This window comes from Crocuta crocuta, unplaced genomic scaffold (assembly GCF_008692635.1).
Source record: "Crocuta crocuta isolate KB4526 unplaced genomic scaffold, BGI_CrCroc_1.0 scaffold339, whole genome shotgun sequence".
NCBI lineage: Eukaryota > Metazoa > Chordata > Mammalia > Carnivora > Hyaenidae > Crocuta > Crocuta crocuta.
This window is the reverse complement of record NW_027530357.1, coordinates 1,901,627-1,915,870: the sequence shown is the minus strand read 5'-3', so window position 1 is coordinate 1,915,870 and position 14,244 is coordinate 1,901,627. Positions and strand designations below refer to the sequence as shown.

At 45.5% G+C, this 14,244-nt stretch overlaps 1 protein-coding gene across 1 annotated transcript; it reads left to right on the top strand.

Annotated features, from left to right (window-relative positions):
* Window positions 1-11,797: 11,797 nt before the first annotated feature.
* Window positions 11,798-14,236, top strand: DYNLL1 (dynein light chain LC8-type 1). The gene is made up of 3 exons (XM_077766006.1): window positions 11,798-11,902; window positions 12,103-12,240; window positions 13,808-14,236. Exons 2-3 carry the CDS (start codon window positions 12,109-12,111, stop codon window positions 13,943-13,945), a joined length of 270 nt encoding a protein of 89 aa, XP_077622132.1. The 5' UTR covers window positions 11,798-11,902; window positions 12,103-12,108; the 3' UTR covers window positions 13,946-14,236.
* Window positions 14,237-14,244: the final 8 nt, after the last annotated feature.

Sequence of the window (14,244 nt, the reverse complement as noted above, 5' to 3'; positions counted from 1 at the left end):
TTGAGGGCTCCAGCATACTGAATGTTTATGTACCCCCCAAATTCATATGTTGAAACCTGCCCCCCAGTGTGATAGGATTAGGAGGTAGGGCTTTGGAGAAATAAGGGTAGAACTCTCATGAATAGGAATAGGGCCCTTATAAAAGAGACCTCAGGAATATCCCTCCGTCCCCTGCTCCTTCCACCATGTGAGGACACAGGGATGGGCGGCTATAAGCCAGGAAGTGGGCTCTAACCAGAACCCAGACATGCCGGCATCCTGATCTTGAACTGCCAGCCTCCAGAACTGTGAGAAATGAATTGTGTTTGTTTAGAAGCCATCCAGGTTCTGGTGGTCTGATATGGTAGCCCAAGCGGACTGAAATAGGAGTCCAAAGCATGGAGATGGTTTTTGTTTAATTTTTTTAAAAAAATTTTAATGTTTTATTTATTTTTGAGAGAGAGATAGAGACAGCATGAGCAGGGGAGAGAGAGAGAGTCACAGAATCCAAAGACAGGCTCCAGGCTCTGGGCTAACTGTCAGCACAGAGCCCGACATAGGGCTCAAACCCACAAACTGTGAGATCATGACCTGAGCCGAAGTCGGATGCTTAACCGACTGAGCCACCCAGGCGCCCCGACACAGCTTTTACTACGGTACACTGTTAATAATTATTAGTTAATTGTTAGCCGAGTTATTGTTGTTAATCTCTTACTGTGCCCGATTCAGAAATTAAACATTTTCATAGGTATGTCCGTATCGTAAAAACATAGTACAGATCTAGGATTCTGTACTCTGCGGTTTCAGGCATCCACTGGGGTCTTAGAATACATCCTCCACAGATAAGGGGGGGACTCACTATGCAGCAACCCTTTGGAGCTGAATGAGGTGATAGCTAAAGGAGAATGTATAGTTAAGAGAGAGGCATTTATTAAAGATGGGGAATGTTGCAGGATGTACACTAATAGGAATAATCTAGTAAACAGGGGAAATTAATGACGCAGGATTTGACCAACTGGCAATCACGGGAGTGAGAGAAGATGGACTTAGTGCCAGGGAGATGGCCTTAGATAGGAGCACTCATGGTTCATGCGTGGTACCTGGTGGGGAGGCAGTGCATGCATACACCTGAGCGTGGGCAGGTGGAAATGTAGGGAAGTTAATTAAAAGAATGAAGCAGATTTATATGTCATGACATGGAAAACGCAGAAGCACCCTAGTTTGGTAAAAAGAAAGAAAAAAGGCTATTAAATGCATTTAAAAAAAATCTAATTTTAACAGCTGTTATCTTTGAATCGCAAGATTACCAGGAATGTTGTTTTCCAGATTCTAAATTGCTGCAGTGTTTGACTTTCGTACAATGAGTACCTATTGCTTCTGAAAGTAGAATAAAACAAAGATTATTTTTAACTTTGAAGGATGTTCATCAGAACAAAGCGTTGTTACAATATTGAGGAATTGAAACAACCCAACTGTCCAATAATATGAGCTTGTTTCAAAAAATTATGGATGGAAAATAGTTATGGATGGACTATTAAGATCTATTGAAAAATTATGTTGTTCAAGTCTTCTAAGGACATATATAGCCTTTCAGGGCCAACGGTGGCCTCAGGACAGTCCATGTGTCTTTACCAGGCTCACAAGACACTAAAGGTCTGGCTGCTGCCCTCTCTTCCAGCTTCATGTCTCCCACGCTCCCAGATCACTTCTCTGTAGCCACGTTGGCCTTCCGTCAGCTGCCAACCTTCTTCGAGCTTTTAGGCCTTTGACTGTGCTATTCCTTCCACCTGAGAAGCTTCTGTACATCCCCTTCTGCACGTTCCTGCTCCTTTAGATTGCTCCTCAATTGTGACTTCCCAGGAAAGCCTTCCTTGCCTCCCAGGCGAGGGCACAGCCCTCATTAACACAACTCATACTAGCCTACCTTCTCTGTCTTTTCATTTGTCACAACTACAGTTACATTATCACATGCATCTTGTTCAACGCCCATCTCCACATACAAAATGTAAACACCATTAGAATGCAGTGATAACTGACTTACTTCCTGTCATGTCCCTAGTACCTAGATGGGGAGCTTGTACAAGTAGGTACTCAATAAGTATTTGTTGAAGAAAGTGAGTAAGTGACTAAGAGGCAGGGCAGGAACTCTCAATGTTTATCCACTAAGTGGCCAAAGCACTTAGACAGGAAAAACTAAGTAACAGAGGGTCTCTTGGGTGGCAGGTGCTTAGGGATATACATCTTTACACCCAGCACCTACCTTAGGGCCTGGCCCATGTTAAAAGCTCAGATAATGTTGCCGGCTGAATAAGCATTGCCTCTTCCATCTTCAAGTACTTCTCCCTCAGTGGTGATCTCATCCAGTCCCCTGGCTTTAAACGTCATCTATAAGCTGATGACTCCCCAAATTATAGCACTAGCCTGGACCTCTTCCCAGAATTTATATATCCAACTACTTATTTGACACCTCCACTTGGAATGTCTAATAGGCATCTCGAACTTAACATGGCCAAAACAACTTTTTGTTTCTGATTTGGCCGGCCTTCCCCAACCCTATCTATTCTTCTTGTTGCTCAGGCCACAAATCTTAGAGCCATGCTTGGCTCCTCTCTTCCCTCACATGTTGCATTCAATTAATCAGCAAATCTGTCAGCTCCACCCTCAGAATATATCCAGAAGTCAACCACCTCTCATCTTCTGTCTGGTTCAAGCCATCTGATACAATAGCCTCTACCTGGCCTCCCTGCCTCCACTGGTTTCTGTACAGTCTATCCTCCACCCAGTAGCCAGGACATCAAATCTTGGCTCACATTGCACCTTATCAGAGAGTCCTTCCCAGAAACCTCTACTTAAAATAAGACTCCTCATCCTGTCACCCTTGGTTCTCTTGTTCTACTTTATTTTATTTTATTTTATTTTATTTTATTTTATTTTATTTTTTAAGAGAAGGGTCAAAGTTCCTGCAACCAGCTTTGCAAGTTTTTTTTTTTTTTAATGTTTTTTATTTATTTGTAGGAGAGAGAGAGACAGCGTGAGCAGGGGAGGGGCAGAGAGAGAGGGAGTCACAGACTGAAACAGGCTCCAGGCTCTGAGCTGGCAGTCAGCACAGAGCCCGACGCGGGGCTCGAACCCACGAACCGCGAGATCATGACCTGAGCGAAAGTCGGACGCTTAACAGACTAAGCCACCCGGGCGCCCCTGTTCTACTTTATTTTTATCCATTGCACTAATCAGGGTATGACATATTTTTGCTTATTATCTTTATTTTCCTGTTAGAATATAAGTTCCATGAAGAAGGGACTTTGCCCATTTTGTTCTCTTGTACATTCCTAATAGGGTTCTGGTCACCACTCACTATATATGGGGAGGAGGTTTTCCCTCATACCAACAAGCAATTCTCTGGACACCAGCTGGATGTTCTACAATTCAACTCAATTCTGACATTCTCCACCTGGGATAGCATTAGAATCCACAGGTTAAAGGCTCAGTCCTGTAAGACTGCCCCACTCACCCCACTTCAGAAGCCAGTCCCAAGCCCAGGTTGTTATCTGTACTTCTGACTAACTGGCTATAAATCAGAGATTTCCACGACCCCCTCCTTTGGGTTTGAGTAATTTGCTCAAGCAACCCACAGAACTCAGAGAAACATTTTATTTACTAGATCACCAGTTTATCATGAAAGGATATGACCTAGGAACAGCCAGATGGAAGAGACACATAGGGCAAGGTATGGGGAGAGGGCTAGGAGCTTTCATGCCCTCTCCCCACATCTCCACGTGCTCACCAGAAGCTCTCCAAACTCTGTCCTTTTGGGGGTTTATGGAGGCTTCATAATATAGGCATGATTGACTAAACCATGTCTGTAACTTCTCAGGAAATTCCAAGATTTTGGGAGCTGGTAGCCAGGAACCTGGTTGAAGACTAAATATATATTTCTCATTATAAATCACAATATCCTAATCCTCAGCACCCTGAACAATGGCTGACATCTAGTTCTCCCAAAAATCTCTCAGCAGTCATGAATGAAGGTCTGAATGAACTCTTGAGTCCTGGAGAATCAAGTTTTCTCCCCGTCAGTGAAAAAGAATGCAGATGCCAGAAATCAGATACCAACTACCTGTCCCTTTGTCTGGGCCCTAGAATAATTGAGATTTAACTCAGGCCACTTTGCATATAACTAAAGAGTAACACTGAGGCCGCTACTGAGTCAGAGGGGGCTGTTAGCTCCTAGAGCAAACACAGGTCCTCCTCTCTGGAGGGAACCTGTTCTCTAATTGTTGGATGTCTCATCCTTTCATCCCTAGTAGACCTGCCTGCCCTGGGGTCTTTACATGGGGCTGTGAGCTTGGAATTTGTGACATTTGGACTCAGTCTAGATTATTCACAGCAATAGTTCTCAACTGGGGCCATGTCACCCACCAGGGAACATTTGGTGCTGTCTGCAGACATTTTTGCTCACAGTTGGGCATGAAGTGCACTTGACATCCAGTAGGTAGAGGCTATGGATGCTGATAACATCCTCCGATGCACAGGATGGCCCCCCAACAAAAACTTTCTGGCCCTAAATGTTAATGGAAAAATTCTGGTTTAGGGTAACAATGATAATTGGTAGCTGGCACAACAGGCACACAGAAGTCAACAGACTTCTGCCCAGTGCCAAGTCCTGCACTGTACACTTGACACGCACCATCTCAATCTCCAAATTGTTCCTGAGAAACAAAGACTATTATGATCCACATTTTATAAATAAGAAAACTGATGCTCAAAGAGGTGGAGTTACCTAAGGTTACACACCTTACACACCTTAGTAGGGGTAGAGTCAGGATGCACACCCAAGGCTTCCTGGCCTCAAAGTCTGTCCTATTAGGCTCTGCTCTGGTTTGTTCTGCCCACTAATTGGAAGTTGAAGAGGGCCTACCAGGCCTCTCTGGCTGGATGTTCCTGAATGTATCTGCTGCCCCCATGGACAGGAGGCTGAGCAGTGAGCCTTCAGTGAAGGCTTGGCTATTGGCCATAGAGGGGATTTTTCTTCCCTGGGTTGTCCTAGCCTGCATGGCCTCTCTCTCCCTGCACTGCAGTACAGTACTTGGCTCTAAAGTTCAATTTCCCTGCCAGCCCCAGGCTAGTGCCAGCCCTTCTCCATGGGGAAGAAGCTTCTGGACTCAAACCTAGGCCTTATGCACTTTCCCATGGAGCCCATCCTTTCTGGGCAGGAGTCCTTGAATCAATTCTGGGGGCTAGAAAGCCATGTCTCACATGTTCTTGCAGGTAAGGGAGGTCTAGGGCTGCTAGGTTGGTGACAGAACTGGTCCAAGAAAGGGTTTGAGGTCCCAGAAAACCTTGGAAAGTAACTGTTGGACAGGGCTGGGAACAACATAATCCTGGACCAGTGGCGAGTGGAGGTGGAGCAAGCAGGTAGTCATCCTTTCTAGCCTGTTTGTGTGAGGGTAGAGCTCCAAGCCCTGCAAGGAATCCCTCAGCTTGCTTACGAATAATCCCAAAGGGCTTTCTGAAGGCCCTAGTTAAGTGTGGTGGCTAAAATACAAAGGTAGTTTGTCCAGGGAAGATCAAGATAGTCAAGGATCAATCTAGGGTCAAGTGTGAGAGGAAGTAATGCTGAATCAGTTTGAAATATCCATCCCTTCTTCCATCCATCCATCCATTCTTCCAACATATATGTAGGGGGCTTCTTCCAGGAGCCAAGGATGCTTAAAGTCTCCTGGCACATGCATCAGCTCCCTTTGGGGAGGTAGGGCAGCTCAGAGGTTCCATCTATCATATGTGACTGTGGAGTCAGACCCAGCTCTGTCATTTCTGAGCTAGGGTGACATCAGGCAAGGGACTTCACCTCTCTGACCCTCATTTTCCTCATCTGTGTAATGGAGAGACTGGCAGTTCTTGATATACTCTCATAGAGTTGTGAGAAGTCAATGAGACAATGTGTCCCAAATGCCTGGCATATAGTAGGCTAATACACAACAGCGATAGCTACCATTTTTTTGGTCCTTGGTTAGGTCTTTAGACACTTTATTTATTTGTTTGTTTACTTATTTAGAGAGAGCGCGAGAGAGAGCAAGCATGAGTGGGGAAGGGGAAGAGAGAGAGAGAAAAGGAGAGAATTGCAAGCAGACTCCATGCTGTTAGTGCAGAGCCTGACGGGGAGCTCCATCTCACCAACCATGAGATCATGACCTTAAACCAAGAGTTAAAAGTCAGACACTTAACCTACTGAGCTACCTCTAGATGCACTATTTAATATAATCCTTACCACCACCTTATCATGAAGGTATTAACTCTGTTTAAAAATCAGGGGCCTGCCCCTCTAGAGGTTAGCTAACTTGTAGGAGGCTGCACAAGTTAGGTTTTTCCCAGGCAGATCTGTCTGATTCCAAAGCCTATGTTTTTAGAAATTTTGGCTGCTGCTAATTGTGATTTCCTATGGTAGCAATAGAAAATGCATGTTTTCAGGTTTAGAAGGTTTTTCAAGCAAATTTAGCATCTAGAAGTAAAACAGAGTGAGTTGCCCAGATTTGCGAAGCTCTGGAACCCCAGGTTGGCCAGTTCAGTGGGATCTGGTGAGGGAATTATAACATTCATCCCAGGAGTTTGGGTTATTCTAGGGTAGTTGTTCTTTACCCTCCTTGGGTTCTAAATCCCTTCATGCATCTGATGGAAGCTATAGATCCTCTCCCTGGAAAATGCCTGTGAGCACAACACACATTTTGTGCATTATTCTAGGGGGATTGTAAAATCCAACATGCCCCCCCCCTCAAAGAACCCTCCACTCGGTCAGCACATCCCAAGTGTGGGACCATATCACTAGTGGTCTCTGAGAGGAGTTAAACAATATGAGGACATAATGTTTTATATTCAAATACTTATTCATATTTTGTAGTTACCTTCCATTTATGACAAATGAGATTGGTCTTCCATTTATGGTCATCATATACATTTGCCCATTAAAACATACTTATTTAGGAAGATAAAAGTTTAAAGAAAAATGGAATAAATAGTAGAGGTAGGATTCAGGTTTGGCAAAAATCATGAAGGATGATTTCAGAAACTTCTGAGGTTTCTATTTGGTGGCGTCAGAGTGGGTTTACTCTGGTGTCATCTGAACTTCCAGAGGACCCTGGAAATGACCTCTTCTCAGGCTTTCTAAATCTGATCAGATGGTTCTGATCAAACAAGAAGGCCGTTTGTTGAGTCTCTGCTATGATGAGTTGTCCCCTCCCTGCTGCCAATCAAAACTACACCAGATATCGTCTTTGTCCGGCTCTAAGTGTAGGAATTTTAGTGCTAAATCCATTCATTTATTCAGCATCCATTTAGCAAACATTATGTGCCAATTAGCAGGCATAGACCATACTCCACTCACTCCCAGAGTGTAAAGAATCCCCAGCACCCAAGGATAAGCCAGCCTGTCTGATGTAATAGAGTACCAGATTTGGAGTCAGACCAGGTTCCATAAGTAACTCGCTATGTAATCACGAGTAGGTCCCTTCATTTCTGTAGTATCTTTTTTCCTGACACTGTTTCCCCCCCGCCAAAAAAAACCAAGTACTTATTTTTCTATACCAATTCTTCAATTCTCCAACATCAATTGGGTATCCAACAATTCAATTCAAGGGCTCAGTCCCATAAGACTGCCCCCACTTCAGAGGCCCCTGCCCACGAGGTTCCCAGGCTACCTTCACTTCACCCAGAAGACCAAAAATTTGGGGGTTCCCATGACAGCCTTCTCAGGTGTGATAATTCTCTAGAACAACTCACAGAAATCAAGAAAGCACTCTACTTACTATGGCAAATTTATTATAAAGGACAACTCAGGAACAGCCAAACCAGAGGAGAGGCCTATTGGGGGTGGGGTGGTACAGATTTCCATGCCCTCTCCAGAGTGGTGCTACGCTCACAGAATGTCAAGGTTTTGGAGCTCTTATGGAGAGCTCATTATATATAACATGGCCACTGGAGATTCAATGTGATCTCCAGCCTCTCTCCCCTCCCCAGTGAGGAGATGGGGAGGGTTAGGGAAGAGGACATAACTGGAGTAGGGGGTAAAAAGTTTCAAACCTCTAATAACAAGGTTGTTTCCTCTTGTTACTAGCTATCTAGATATTTGAAGCTATCCAGCACCCTCCTCACAAAGAGTCACCTCACTGGCACCAATTCAGGGTCAGCAGTGAATAGGGGCTCATTAGGAATAACAAATGATGCTCTTATCGCTCAGAAAATTCCAAGGGTATTTAGAGCTCTGTGTCAGGAACTCTAGACATAGACTAAATATATATGTGTGTGATCATACACATATATACTGTACCTTCTCTGAGTCTGTCTTCTGGTTACAAAAAGAGAATATTTAACTGGACGAGAGGACCATAGATCATATCTAGCTTGCACTGCATTTTAATTTTAATTTTTTAAAGTTTATTTATTTTTGAGAGACTGGGGACTCAATCCCACACAAACCATGAGATCATGACCTGAGCCAAAATCAAGAGCCAGACGCTCAACTGACTGAGCCACCCAGGCGCCCTAAAAACATTCATCACAAAAATAATCCAGATCTCTGATCTCTCTTGAAAATCAGAAGATTTAACAACACTGGGACAGCATTCCCAAATGGCAATATCTGTCTCACACCTTTAAAAGGGCTTTTCTATTTGCCATGGTTCCTACCACCCCCACCTACCTCACCTCACCCAGTGTTACCGGTTGGACCCCTGCATTCTAAAGTCCTTTCAAACCCCCGAACCTATGATACTAGAAGAATTAGGTTCCTGTTGACTAGAAGCTCCTTGAGGATGGGACTGTAACTGGTTCTAGGTACATATTCGAAGCATCCTTGCTGCACAGTACATTTCTCCAATTAGGGGATGCCTCACTGTGGCATGAACAGACAGGAAATGAGAAATAACTCTGCAAAAATAAGTGATAAAGGAATGAAAAAGGCAGAAAGGTTTTTGGTTCCTAGAAACCATATCCCTAATGGGTCTCTAGGGGTTAAGCACAGCCCAGGAAGGCAGCGGTCTCTGGTAGTGTACTACTTTCCAATTTAAAGAAAATAATTAGACTCAAGAGCTGGTTGAGATGAGCAGTACAAACACAGGAGATGCCAGGGAAGGCAGGTGCTACAAATGGAGAAAAAGTTATAAACATTTATTAAAGAAAATTCTATTATTAGTTAGAAAACTTTAGGGACACCTGGGTGATTCAGTCGGTTAAGCGTTTGGCTCTTAATTTTGGCTCAGGTCATGATCTCATGGTTTGTGTGGGACTGAGCCCGCAGTCAGGCTTCTTGCTGACAGCGTGGAGCTTCCTTGGGATTCTCTCTCTTCCTCTCTCTGCCCCTCTCATTTGCGCACGTGCTCTCTCTCTCAAAATAAAAAAAAATAAACTTAAAAAATAAAACTTTAACATCATCCCATTTCAAACTCTTTATCTTCAAAGTTATAAATAAGAAAAAGGCAAACTGTCTACTCAGCTAAATATAATAATAGTGAAGTTAAGAGAATAGATTTTAGGTCATGCAGACCCAGAACTTATTCATTAACAATGTGACCTTGAGAAAATCAACTTCCTAATCTGTTAAATGGGGATATAAGACCTGGTAATTTTAATTCCATGCATATTTAATTCAATGCATACTATATATTCAATGTAGACATTGAATTAGATGCTGAGGATGCAGCAGTGAACAAGATAGGGACGGAGAGACGATAACCAAGCAAATAAATACATGAGATAATTCTTCTGAAAGAATAAATAAGTACAGTAGAGTAAAAATAAGTGTTGTCAAAGTCACTGAAGTGTGGTGGTAGAGGGCTGGTAGAGATGGGATGTCAGGGAAGGTGGCATTTGAGCTGAAATATAAATGAGCAAAGAGGGGGACGCCTGGGTGGCTCAGTTGGTTGAGTCCAATTTCAGCTCAGGTCATGATCTTCCAGTCCGTGGGGGTCAAGCCCCACACAGGACTCTGTGCTGACAGCTTAGAGCCTGTAGCCTGCTTCAGATCCGGTGCCTCCCTCTCTCTCTGCCCCTCCCTGGCTGTGCTCTCTCTTACTCTCAAAAATAAACTTAAAAAATTTATATATATATATTATATATATTATATATATATGCTTTCTATAAATTAAAGGCTCCCAAGAAGATTCAGCCTCTGGCATCATGAGGAGATTCCACAGCTCTGAATCATGCACCCAAGTCAGGTAGAAGCAGCAACCCAGCCTCACCCCTATTTCCAGCTCAATTTCTTCCTCAGGAGCAACACCATATAGAATTATTTTAACTCATGAAACCCATAATCCCTTCATTGGAAACCTGGAACTTGGAAAAGCCTCTTAATTTTACTTAATTGATATGCACACGTGGACCTGAGGTCCTCATTATTCCCATCAGTTTCTCTTTGGAGTTGTGTGCCTGTCTGGTCCAATTGTTTTAAGGGGTCTCGGGTTACTAAGAGTAAGTGGTCAAGAATAAAAATGCAGAAATGTACACAAAAAGCTTCTGGTTGCATGATGAATCTCATAACTTGCTAATGGAAGTTCAACAACACATTATAGGCATGGAAGTTCAACAACACATTATAGGCATTTAAGGGTTGGTCAAAATCTTGCTTGACTCTTGGGACAGTTCCATCAGCTGATAGTTTTTGATAAGATTAGTTGAGCACCTGCTACATGCCACACATTGTGTTGAGGAACTTCAAAGGCTTTATTAGTCCCTTTAATATTCCCAAAGTGTCCATGAAGTGGTTTCCCTTCACAGTTAGTCCCCCTTCACAGATAAGAAAACTGACATTCAAACAGTTAGTAAATGACAGTGCTGGGATTTAAATCCAGATCTGTTCCTGCTCCCCAACCCCCCAAGACCTAGCTTTTTAAGCCACTTAGTGGTTGGTCTCCCAAAGTCAGAGGAAAATACCGCTGAGGGATGCCTTTCTATCCATTTCGGCACCTCCGCCCTGGAGATCATCCTCAACCAAGAAGCTCCCACACAGGAAAGACTGCCTCATCAGAGCAAGAAGCAAGCCCCACCCTGGACACACACACCTGGTATCAGCACTCCCAAATCCACCCAGATGGCCCCCGAGCCCCTAGAGGGGAGTCTCCATTGCCCAGCAGGATAGGAAACCTCCTTCCATTCCTGAAGACCTCCGGGCCTCCCTCGGCCCCCTGCCCCAAATTTCAAGACAGGAACGGCTATACAATTTGCAGGACCCAGTGCCAAATGAAAATGTGGGGTCCCTTGTTAAAAACAAAACAAAACAAAACAAAACAAAACAACAAGAAACAAGAATTTCAAGAATGTGAGGGTAGAGCATTAAACCAAACCCTAGGGCGCCTCTTCTGCGACTGCACTGGTCACTTGTTCATAAAGCCGGCCCTCCTTCAGAGATACCTTGTCAGTGAAGAGACTGGTTACCTCAGTCAGAATCCCCAAATCCTTGGACCTGGGGTGGAGGTGGGAGGTACGTAGGACACCCAGCTTCCCAAGATATTCTAGAACCTACCCTGGGACAACCTTCGAAAATTTCAAGGCACTTCTCCCGGGTTGGGCACAAAGTCCCCTCGCACCCCTCTGGTCTCTGGGTGGTCCTTAAGACCCCGCCCCAGCTCCACCTTCGGAGTGTGTGGGCCTCACCGCGTGCGGCCCATTGCCGGGGCAACCGACGCCGCGAGAGATGCATTGTGGTCCGCAACAAAATGCAGGAGAAAGATCCTGAGGGAACCATTGAGGTCATGGACCAATGGGAGAGTCCTGGGGGCTGCGTCAAGCCAATGGGGACGTTCGGTGGGGGGCGGGGCCGGCGGGAGCNTTAGATGCGCCACGGCTTCGGTAGCGACGGTATCTCCAGCCGGGTGTGAGCGTCGTCAGCCCCTCCCCCAGGAGACTGTTGCAGTTGCCCACCCCCTGCTCCTCGGTGAGGGACTCTCGGGGCCTACAGTGGGCTTCCTCGCCTGGGTACATCCCCCGACGGACTTCTCTCGCCGTTCGGTCTTCGCGGCCCGCGCTTTCTGAGAAGTGGGGTGGGGGGGCGGGAGGAATGGGCTGGGGGAGCTGGCGCTTCGGGCGCATCCAGCACCCCAACTTATTACCCCTTGCCCGGGCCTCGCCCCCCAGGTAACCATGTGTGACCGAAAGGCCGTGATCAAAAATGCCGACATGTCGGAGGAGATGCAACAGGACTCGGTGGAGTGTGCGACTCAGGCGTTGGAGAAATACAACATAGAGAAGGACATTGCGGCCCATATTAAGAAGGTGAGGACGGGGTGCGGGCGGGGGGCTCGGGCCGTTTGCGCACAGCTGGGGCGAGTTACAACTTAGCCCTTCTCCCCGATGCTGCGTCCCCAGAGCGCTTGGCAGAGGTCCTTGGAGGCACGCAGGGCAGCTCGGGTGTAGAGGGTTCCAGAAAGGACGCAGATGAATTCTGCGCTCCTGATGAGAAGACCAGACCCTCGGCGCCCGAAGTTTTTTTATTACCCAGCTCCGCGGGGGGAAAGCGCCACCTAGCAACGGTTTCTAGGATCGGGGAGCAGCGGTTCCCCTTTCTGCAGGATTCCTGCGCGGAGGATCCATCTGGGTGTTCCGGAGGGGGCGGGGGCGGCTGCGTGGGTGTTTTCCAGCCTGGTCGGAGGGACGTGTTGCCAGCCTTCCAGTGGGGAGTTCAGTCGGCAGCTGAGGAAAAGTGGGTGGTAGTGGTGGTTAGGGGGCTGGGGCGAGGGCTTGGTAAATAGCATTCTGTAGAAAGCTGGCAGGACTGCCAATTTCTCCGAGCTGTGTTTTCTGGAAGGGAAGGAAGCTGGCAGCCTAAGCCGTGGGAGGGTTCCCAGTTGAGAATACGGAGATGAGAGACTTGACATGGAACAGAAATACCTTTTTTGACCAACTCAGCAGTACGTTCATCTAGCTTGTAAGAATGTTACTCCAGTAGATCTGAAAGATGTTCATACTGCACACCCTATATGAGAGCCGAATTTTGTGTAACTCAATACAGAATTGTAAGAATTTTACAGAGAAAGGTTAGCTTTGGCCCTTGCCTTACAGTCACCTAAGCAAAGAAATTATCACGGGCGTTCTAGGCCTCAGCCCCCTGGGGTGCGGGAAAATAGGGAAAGTTGTTTCTGCAATTTGCTATCTTTGTGTACCAGGTGGTAGGTAGATGGGCATCATCAGGATAGATGTGGAAGAGAGGGCTATTGAAATTATCATGAAGGATAAAATCTGACCAGGTGGCTGTCAGATTCTGCTTCTAGCATTCTTTCTGTAGGATCAGTGGATTGCAAAGGATCTTGCCCCTTTTTAAATTTTGATCCACAGAGGTTTAGATGCTAATTGAGGCTTTGCCCTTTTGGACCTCTTTTGTTTTCATGGATTCTGGAGTGCAGTTAAGGAATAGGGTATTTTCAGCTAACTATTGACCGTTTGGATTTTGTGGTGCGTGACCTACAGTAGGATATCACTTGTTCTGTTTACACATGACATAAACTGGAACTGTTCTCACCTGCTGTTAATTAACAATATCATAAAAGATACGAAGGTGAAATTACTGTGATAACAAAGCGCCCTTTGAGGCTGCCCTTTCTGCCTTCTACCTCCCCAACCCCCATTCTCAGCTTAGCTCAGACTGCAAGTATGTTTGCATTAATGCACTATGTAGGCGACTTGGACCTGGGGAACATTCTTTCATGCTAAGAATTTGCAGATGCTAACGTTCCTCCTTTCTGCCCCTACAGGCTCTGCTAATCTAGGAGGCAAACTCTGACCTCTGGTTTAGCACTGAAATTCTAGTGTGTTCTCTTTTTCTTCTCCCCTCTCCCCCCACCAGGAGTTTGACAAGAAGTACAACCCCACCTGGCACTGCATCGTGGGGAGGAACTTCGGTAGTTACGTGACACATGAAACCAAACACTTCATCTACTTCTACCTGGGCCAAGTGGCCATTCTTCTGTTCAAATCTGGTTAATCGCATGGACTGTGTCACACACCCAGTGATCCATCCAAAAACAAGGACTGCAGCCTAAATTCCAAATACCAGAGACTGAAATCTTCAGCCTTGCCTAGGGGAACACCTCGATCTTTGAACCTTTTATTGTGTTGTTTTGTACAGGGCATTCTCTGTACGAATTTGTTGTGGTTATAAAACAATTAGCAAAACAGCTTACATTTGTATTTATTTTCTATTCCATACCTCTTATCCCATGTTTTTCCTCCTCAAAATCCATTCCTTTCAAAAAATAAATCTGTTGGAGAAGTATGTGTTAG